The sequence below is a fragment of the Pelophylax lessonae genome (genome assembly GCF_965119305.1).
Source record: "Pelophylax lessonae genome assembly, chromosome: 1".
Taxonomy (NCBI): domain Eukaryota; kingdom Metazoa; phylum Chordata; class Amphibia; order Anura; family Ranidae; genus Pelophylax; species Pelophylax lessonae.
In genome coordinates, this window is record NC_138768.1 from 139,052,297 (window position 1) to 139,062,273 (window position 9,977).

At 42.4% G+C, this 9,977-nt stretch overlaps 1 protein-coding gene across 1 annotated transcript in view; it reads right to left on the reverse strand.

The window, feature by feature from the left end:
- The window catches only part of MAP1B (microtubule associated protein 1B), a 107,690-nt gene extending 98,354 nt beyond the window's left edge, over positions 1–9,336 (reverse strand). Inside the window, exon 1 of the mRNA XM_082257325.1 lies at positions 9,123–9,336. Coding sequence (XP_082113451.1) covers positions 9,123–9,306 — 184 coding nt within the window. The 5' untranslated portion in view covers positions 9,307–9,336. The remainder of the gene's footprint in view (positions 1–9,122) is intronic.
- Positions 9,337–9,977: the final 641 nt, after the last annotated feature.

Sequence of the window (9,977 nt, forward strand, 5' to 3'; positions counted from 1 at the left end):
TAGTCCCTGCACTACTTTTGGCCGATTTTAATGCGTTTTGAGTTCCAAAGACATAGGCATTGCTTCGAGTCGCGGCAAAGTCGCGGCAAAATCGCGGTAAAATCGCGTGACTTTTAAGTCGCATAAGTGTGAAAGGGGCCTTAAATGGGATAACAGCAGAATGGTTTACATGTATCTAAATGCAAAACAGAAATGTTATATATTGTAGTTTACCAATCCTTAGATGTGGTGATTGCATTACTTTTCTTTTTGTAGGCTTTCTTTCCTAAATTTTCTCCTGGTAAGGTCCTTTTCACATCGGTCATGTCAGTTTTTCAGATGGACCCGTATGGACCCTCCATTATCCTCTATAGTGCGGCGGATGTAAATGGACATGTGTCCAATTACACCCGCCAACATCCTATCCGAACCGCTAACAACAAACGGATGGGGATCTGTTCCCCATTCATCTAGTGGATCGGATGCCAGTCGGGTGTAAATGGACAGATAGTCTGTTTATATCCAACCACCTATAGACGAGAGTGGGCTGTGTCCCCATCCATTGTAGAACAGAGTGGACCACTCATCTGCCTGCTCAGTGGTGATCAGCGGACAGATTCCCCACTGAGCAGACGGACTTCCTGCATGGAAGGGGCCTAATCCAGCCAATAAGACACATAGATTTAAACGAGCTTTACATAAATAATTAGCAAATTACAGCCAAACTACATTATTTAAGCAGTTACAGCAACAGTTTTTTTGCTTTTGGGATAAAGGCTTTACATATATGAATACATAAATGAATAAAAGCTGATCATTGTAAGCACTCCTGTCAGGGGTAAATGGTTTGTCTCAACCTTCTAATTTATGTTTTTTCTGGACAGGTCTAATAAAGGAAGTTGAAAAATAACAGAATTACTGGCTGGGTCAACAGGTGTTACAACTCGATCACAGTGAAGGACTGAAAAATAAAGACTGCTGTGCTAATGATATTGACAGATTGCATTATATATGTCATTTTTTTATTTTGCCCATGGCTCGATGTTAAATTAAAACCAGTAAAAAATAAAGCCGGATACACATGGATCAAATTTCGGCTGGTCCAGCCTGTTGGGTTTTTCCTGATCAATCAGTGCCGCTGGCTATAGCTGGCAGCACTGATCAGTGTATTCTGATGGAAAGGAAGTCTCCCCGCTTTCAAAATACAATAATTTAGTGGGTCTTTTTTATGTTCAACCCACTGGTTGCTCTTTATGTATCCATAGTCAAAAAATATTGCCACTCAGCTAAATACTGGGTATATTTCCATAGTATATGTAATATTTTATCATAGATGAGAGTGCATTATTGTTTAGATTTAGGTGAATTTGTGGATTTAAAGGGGGTATTGGCCTTTGAATAACCCAATGATCAAGCAAGTGTTATTGATTAGAGGAAGAATTACTTTAGGCAGTATATAAGAGAAGAGATAGTACTCAATCTGTATCCCCTGAAGAAATCGGCCATGAAAAACTGGAGTTGGGATTTTTTCAGGAGGTTTTCTAAGGATTTGACTATACGGATTTCGGGACTGTAAGTGCAATAAATGAATTGATTTAATGAATAGTTGGCAGTCTGCACTGTTATGTTTGCATATGCCACCTTACAGACCCTGAAATAATGTATTGGGGATTTGGAGGCAATGTTCACAGGGGCCCTGACAGTGGGTGATGTGGGAGCCAAGACCACCAGATGCTCAAGGGGGAAAGCTGTGAGATCTCTCCATACAAATTTCCTTTCCTATTGGAACTGAGTGAGATGTATGATATTACTTTTTTATACAATATAAGTAGTGAAGGGACTGCTGCGTGGACTATATTGTATACGCAGCAATTTATCTGGACTTGGAATCCATTGTAGACCAAGTGTTCCTAGCAAAATGGCAGATTGTGTTATCACACAAAGTGATAATGGTGTTTATTTACTAAAACTAGAGAGTGTTAAATCTGGTACAGCTCTGCATGGTAGCCAATCAGCTTCTAACTTCAGCTTGTTCAGTTAAGTTTTGACAATAAAAATGGAAACTGATTGGTTTCTTTGCAGAACTGCACCAGATTTTGCACTCTACAGTTTAAGTAAAATGTTTCAGCTTATAGTAACAACCTGTGGCCCTTGGGAATAATGAGGGGGGTTTGTGTTAGACCAAGGGCAGACTGAAAGGGATAAAGGTGTTATTTTATATAGCATACAATAGGCCCATTCCTTGCCTATGAGCTGCCTGATGCAGCATTTTAGCGCCACCCTGATTAAACTCCACCCCCTCAATCACAACATAACAGTAGTGCCATATAAATGCTATTATTAGAGTAATCCACTGATGGGAACATTAAAGCAGACCTTTAAACAAAAATTTAACTCAGCATCATTCTAATCCTCCCCTGCTTTCCATTTTTTCTTTTTTTTCAGGGGGGCCCTTTCTTTTGGTGGTGCGCACTCCAATTTTTCCTTTCCTCACCTAGATAAGGATGACATAACCCTTGGCATCTTCAGCGTCTGTGATATCATGATACACATACCTGGAGGCGTTCAGACATTCTCTCTGTAGTCTGCCAGCCTTGCGCATGTGCAGTAGCGCCTCAGCAGGGGGCGCTGGCTTTGAAAGATTAACAAGTAACAGCCGGGTCCCAAATCCAGCTTCCAAATTGCTGTTCAGGAATGCAGAAAGCTGCTAAGACTTCAGATGCTTGGAAGACAGTGTTTGACCTTATGGGCAGGTAAGTATGTTTTTTTTTTTTTTTTTTAAGTCAGTAGCTACAACATGCGTAGCTGCTGTCTTTTATTTTTAGATAGTCAGGTGAAGTTCCTCTTTTAGTATCCTCCTGTCAAACAAAATAATTCTGCTCTTAAACTAATACAGGGGGTATAGCATAATCTGCTAAAATTGCTTTTTTTCAGCCTGACATGAACCAGGGTGCCTTGAGGTTTCTACAGGGGTGCCTTGGCAGAATGCCTAAAAATTGCCCATAAATTTTATACATGCCAGTGGGTGGCTGAAGCCTGTCTTTTAGTTACACAGAGCCACAGGTTTTCATTGTGCGTCATTGCAACCTTCTAGCTGCCGGCATTCTAACAACCAATGACATCATCAGCTGATAAGGACGATGTCAGTTGCCTGTATAGTATCCTTGTTTGACCCCCCTTTGCCTCTCTCCATCAGCTTTGGGGTCACATTAGCTGACTGATGGAAAAAACTGAGGAAGAAGAGAAACATAGGAATACTAGTCAGCACCTCTATTGTTGGGTTCCCTACATGTTTGGATGATGCCGCATTATATAAAACTATTAGAATAGTGTTTACATTTTAGGATGGTGTGCCTCTAGGCTGCCCATAATTTTTAAGGGTGCCTTGACTATAAAAAGGTTGAGAAACACTGCTCTAGATTGCAAGCCAACATCTCTGTGACTGCTGACAGTTCTCTCTAGCTAAAGCTGCCTTTTCATCCGGAAAAGACTGCACTTATGCATGATGCATGTGTTGACATACGTTGATGCGCAATGAGTGAATGATCTTCAATTCACTTGAAAGGTGCAGCTCAATGCACCCAAAATGCACCACAAATGACTTTTTAGGAAAAAAAAAACAAAACAATGCATTGCTGTGAACAAGTGCTACTAAAAACAACATGCTCATAATTATTCATGCATTTTTGATGGAAAAGCAGCAAAATGAATAGGACACAACTGCTATGAATAACCCAGGAGGAGCCCTTATACGCTGCAGATATTAGCGTCTATATATATATATATATACTAAATGCGCCAATGATGTGTGATGTATATGGAGCAACATTGGCTGCATTAGAGCAGGACAGATATGGCAGAAAGGAAAGTCGGGTTGTTTGATGACCGCACCTACTTGTGTATGGAATCATTGATCATTACAGTGTCCCCTCCCAGGACTAAATGTTTGGACTGGGTACTTAATGCACAGATCTGTCAGACTGCTGATCTGCAGAATTCACAGCATTCTCTTCTTGCTATCGTCCCACTCACTGGCTGCTGCTAAAATTGAAAACCTTTATATTATAATTTATGATGCCTATGACAATAGAAATACAAATAAATGAAGTTAAATGTTCAAGTATAAAATACAGTTTTTTTTCCCAAAGTCTAGCAGAAAAATACAATCTAACCTGCCCTGGGTTAGAATTAAATCTGGAGAAAAGAAGAAAACAAATAAAAAGCACCCATCCCTACCTTCATCCTATAGAAGTTCCTCTCTGCATTGCTCAGACTATAAAGGACTGGCCTACTGCTTCCATCTGCTGCAGCAAGACAGGGAGCGGGCTCTGTGCCCAGATTGCCATTAGTTGTTATGAACCAAACTGGACCCCACCCTCACATCCATCCCAACAGAGGTTTCCGCCCATACTTGATGTATAGGGCTCGCAGCCAATGAAAACACTGTCCTGCCCCTGTACAGGCCGGGCAATGCAATAAGGGACTTCTGATGAATTATTAAAAAATATTTAAAAGGCAGATCATGTCCGATGCTGGAATTTCCTATTAATCTTTAATGCTCTTGCCCTTGGAAGGTCAGCTACTGTACATTTACAGCAGTTAGAATGAAGGTACTCGCTTTTGCTTTTGGAAATAATAAAGGCAATCATTTATTGTTTGGGTGAAAGGTTTAAGGCCCTTTAGCAGGCATGCATTGTAATCCGTTAAAACGCACGTGTCCAGCTTTCCCCTAATAAAATTAGTGTCTGTTCCCATATCAGCACTGCAGCGCATGTTTAATAAGGCGACATGTCCATTTTTCTGCGTTTTGGTGCATTGGGAGACCCATAAAAATCAATGACAGAGCATCAACATACATTTACCAATGCTTTGAATTACCAGTTAAAGTAGCGCAGTGCTAAAGAGCAGAAAATGGCCTGCTCATGAAACTTTCTGGAGCTGAAGTGGTTAAAGTGCTTGTAAAGGTAGAAGCTTTTTTTTGCATTCTATGCATTTAAAAAAAAAAAAAACCTCCCCCTAATACTCATCTGAGCCTTATCTTGATCCAGAGCTGTTCCTAAGACCAGAGGCTCTCTCCACTCTCTCCTTACTGGAGATTGAGTTAGCAGTGGTTGCTGTCAATCTCAGCCTGTGAGGAGAGAGTAGGGGGGCGGGGCCAAACATTGCTGTGTGTCTATATACATAGAGAGAGCAGCTCGGGATCAAGGCCGCACGAGTGCCCTCTAGCATGCAGCTTGCTTGGCAGGGGGGAGGAGCCAGGAGCGCTAGTGTGGCACCCCCAGAAGAGGAGGATTGGGGCTGCTCTGTGCACAACCATTACACAGAGCAGGTAAATATAATACACTTGTTATTTTAAAAAAATTATATTTACAATCACATTAACTCAATTTCAAATTCTAAATCCCAAAAACCTATCAAAGAAAATGCCAACTCATCTTCCTAAAGTGACAAAATAACACATTTATTGGTTGAACTAGATGGACTTGTGTCTTTTTCCCAACAAGAATAACTATGTAACTATGTAACACACCTCTACGCACATGGATCTCAATGGGCCCTAAGGGTCCTTTCATACGAACGATCCAATAAGATCCGCCTGTCAGTTTTTAAGGCGCATCTGATCGGATCCTCCATGCATCCCTATGGGGCAGCGGATGTCAGTGGAGACATGTCCGCTGACACCCGCTGCCATCCGCATCCGATCCTGTCTGTGAAATCCAGACGGATGGAAACCCTATTTTCCATCCATCTGGCGGATGGGATGGGATCAGATGAGAATGGACAGGCGGGCCGTTCTCATCCGATTCCCCCATAGAGGAGAGCAGGGATCTGACACCTCCCTCTCTGCACACAGAGCGGAGATTGAGCTGTCATCCGCCTGCTCAGCAGGGATCAGCAGATCGATCCCCCCGCTGAGCAGCACGGAGTCCGCCGACGGAGGCGGACCGTGTGAAAGGACCCTTAGTGTGGTTTCACAATAAAAAGACACAATTCCTAAATGAAGAACAATTGGATGCCACGGTGTGTGCTGAATCATCCGTGTTTATAAATAGATATTTGTTACAAAGAAAATATGTTTCTTGTTAATTTCAAATATTTTATGTGTCCAATCTACTAATTTATTTTTAACAAATCTGCATTGCACTTCCAACAGTTGATTCTGCTGGGATATAAACGTGGATCATACTGTTGATGTTTATTTACCATACATTCTGTAGAAGTGACATCATCAGAGATACAAGCAGACATACCTATCAATTCACAAAGCTTCAACACAGGATCTTTCTTTTCAGCCATGTGGCTGTAAATTTCAAATCTCATGGATATATAAAAATCCTACTGGCCTGAAAATAAGCAATTCTCCGAACCAAAGATCCTCATCCTAATATGTGGCCTTTGTGAATTGGACCTATAGGCATATATAACCGCCATTAATGCCATTGTCCATTTCCCCACAAGACACAACAAAGGTGTGGCCTGGCCATCTGCTCAGCTCAAGTCATGGTTTCTTTCTGTGACATACTTAAGAGATGGCATGCAGGTAATATTTTTCATCACACCAATATATTTTATACATAATTCAACTATTAGGCCACCTAGCATGACATGCTGCTACTTGTAGTTCCTCGGCTGACATAGTCTATCCATGGCTGACCTAGGCCCAAGATTAGAATGGTGACTACAAGACTATGAATATAAAATTTTCAATGTTAAAATATGAAATTAGACTAAATATATTTCTAAACAGGAGTGCTTTCCCCTGAGAGGAATTACCATCAATAAACTGAGACAAATACCAGTACCAAGGGATTCCAAAGGTACTACATACAGCGTCCAAACATAAAATAAAATAACAATGTTTTATTGATACAATTATAATATCGCCTCCAATTAAATACAATTATACAATTTCATCCATACAATAATAGAAGACAACAGTTATTAATACCATTACATCTTTATCAATGATATCTCATTGTCATCAGCAAGCAGGTTATCAAATAAAATGGAGCATATTACCAATAAGAAAATGTATTGTCTTACCGATGGGATAATAACTATGACTATAAGGCTATGACTAAAGGTTCAGAATGACTATATGAACCATTATTAGCATCATGATGTCATTATCAGTGATATCCCAATCTGATCAGGAATCAAGCAGATCAATAAAAGAGGACTGGGCATTAAAAATAAGAAAATTGGACCAAACCAATACTACCGAGCCTAATGAGCACACAAAAGATTTACTACATTCCATGGCCAGTTACTTCTAATAGAGCTGTATGACTCATCTCAGTCCACAAACAATGACACCACCGGGTGTGTTCATGGGTGACAACGCACAAAAATAGAGTTTGGCTGTTTTTTTCCCCTGGATTTCTGAATCACCACACCAGATACATTCATTTATTGAAATATTTACAGCAAAAACATAGAAAAAAAATAATAATCATTGGTTTCCTTTTCCAGGGTTGGAAAGTAAGATTACAATCAGCAAAAGAACAGGTAAAAATATGCATAGATATAAGATATAGCAATGCTGATCTATTACTATATAGCCATATATTACTAGAGATAAACCCAACTCCACCTGACTCTCTTTCTATCTAACATACAAAATGATAATGGTCATATAAAGCAAGAATCAGGGATTGCTGCACCCACAATTTATTCTAAGTCCATAGAAAGATACAAAAATGACATTATGCTCCAAAAATCAAATGCAACAGTATTGGGCTAAATGTTTTACGCCCTTCTTCAGGCTGGGACAGATCTATATATATATATATATACACACACACACACATGTATATATATATACACACACACACACATATTTATATATATATATATATATATATATATATATATATATATATATATATATATATACACACACACACACACACACATATATATATATATACACACACACACACACACACACATATATATATATATACACACACACACACACACACATATATATATATATACACACACACACACACACACATATATATATATATACACACACACACACACACACACATATATATATATATATTCTTCTCAGGAAGCAGAATATACAGATCTATGGGGATTGTTAGAAAATAAAAATCACATGTTGAACTGGCAGGACCTGTCTATTTCCAAGCTTACAAAGTATGAAATGATATATATTATTAAAGATAAATATATTAGTAAAAATAAGGCAGAAGTGCCCATGACTCTCTTTCTTTATATGATATATATATATATATGATGATGTAGAGCAGCAAGTGTGATATGGCTGATGCTGATGGTGACTCAGGTGAATCTCTCAGCATCTCTCATGGTTCATCATCATGCCCAGCAGTGAGTTTGGGCACACAGGGCACACAGCAGCTGCTCCCCTTCTCTCCCTCTCCCTGCACATCCCTCTTTGTCCGCTGTGTGCTGCCATACGCTGCCGTAGGGACCGCACTGCGGACTGCACCACGCCCACCAGCCGGCATCGCTCTGCAAGTGTCATTACACCAGGCAAGGCTGCTGTGCTGCAAGGGCAAAGGGCTGATCAATGCCAATGCCTGCCAATGCCTGCATGGCACCGATCACCCGACACGTGTGTGCTGAATCATGCCTGTCCACAGCTGGGTGGTGGCTGCTGCTCCTCATTATTGGTGCCCATAGAAAGCAGTGGATGGCAGTGCCTGGGTGGGGTGCCCATAGAAAGCAGTGGATGGCAGTGCCTGGGTGGGGTGCCCATAGAAAGCAGTGGATGGCAGTGCCTGGGTGGGGTGCCCATAGAAAGCAGTGGATGGCAGTGCCTGGGTGGGGTGCCCACACAGGGATGGATCCAGCTGCTGCTGCTGCACAAAGTTTCTTTTTTCCCCAGCCTGGATGTGGCAGTCCAGAGATATATAAGGGGGTGTAGTGTATATAGTATGGTGGATCCCCCATTCCTTGCTGAGCCCCATGATGATGTATAGCAGGCAGCAGAGGGAGGGGCAGCCAACTGTTAGATCTGCAGCCCAGAGATCAGGGAGTGGCTGCATGACATTGTCTTTGTTCCTGATGATGATGAATGGAGCGATGGAGAGCAGATGACACCTGTATACCCATCATCCATGGCATGCTAGGCTGTGACAGTGCCTTACCTCTCTCTATATTGCTGATGGCACATCTCAGGTGCTCCTCTGTCACAATCTCCCCGATCACCACCAGCAGGTAGAATTTGCTGTCCAGGAACCGGTGGGACAGGCTGGGGGAGGAGGAGGTGGTGGTAGAAGAAGGGTTGAGGATGGGCTCAGTGTCCGGCCCCGGCTCCACCACAGTGGCCATCCTTCTACAGCTGAGAGCAGACAGGGAGTGAGCGGGGAGGGGAGGAGAGCGCTTTATATATGGAGGGACCCGGGGAGGGAGGAGGGGAGGAGGGCGCTTTATATATGGAGGGACCCGGGGGGAGGAGGGGAGGAGGGCGCTTTATATATGGAGGGACCCGGGGGGAGGATCGCATTTCCAGCATCCAACTCTGATGTCATCTGCAGCAAATCATCGCCTCCGGAAGGGGAAGAGAGGGACCCAGACAATGCACATCACATACAGGACCAGGGATGGGGACTAGGGACCATACATCACACAGGACCAGGGATGGGGACCATACATCATACAGGACCAGGGATGGGGACCATACATCACACAGGACCAGGGATGGGGACCATACATCATACAGGACCAGGGACCAACCATCATACAGGACCAGGGATGGGGACTAGGGACCATACATCATACAGGACCAGGGACCATCCATCAGACAGGACCAGGGATGGGGACCAGGGACTATCCATGATACAGGACCAGGGATGGGGACCAGGGATCATCATACAGGACCAGGGATGGGGTGCAGGGATCATCCATCATACAGGACCAGGGATGGGGACCAGGCACCATACAGGACCAGGGATGGGGAGCAGAGACTGACCATCATACAGGACCAGTCCAGGGACCATCCA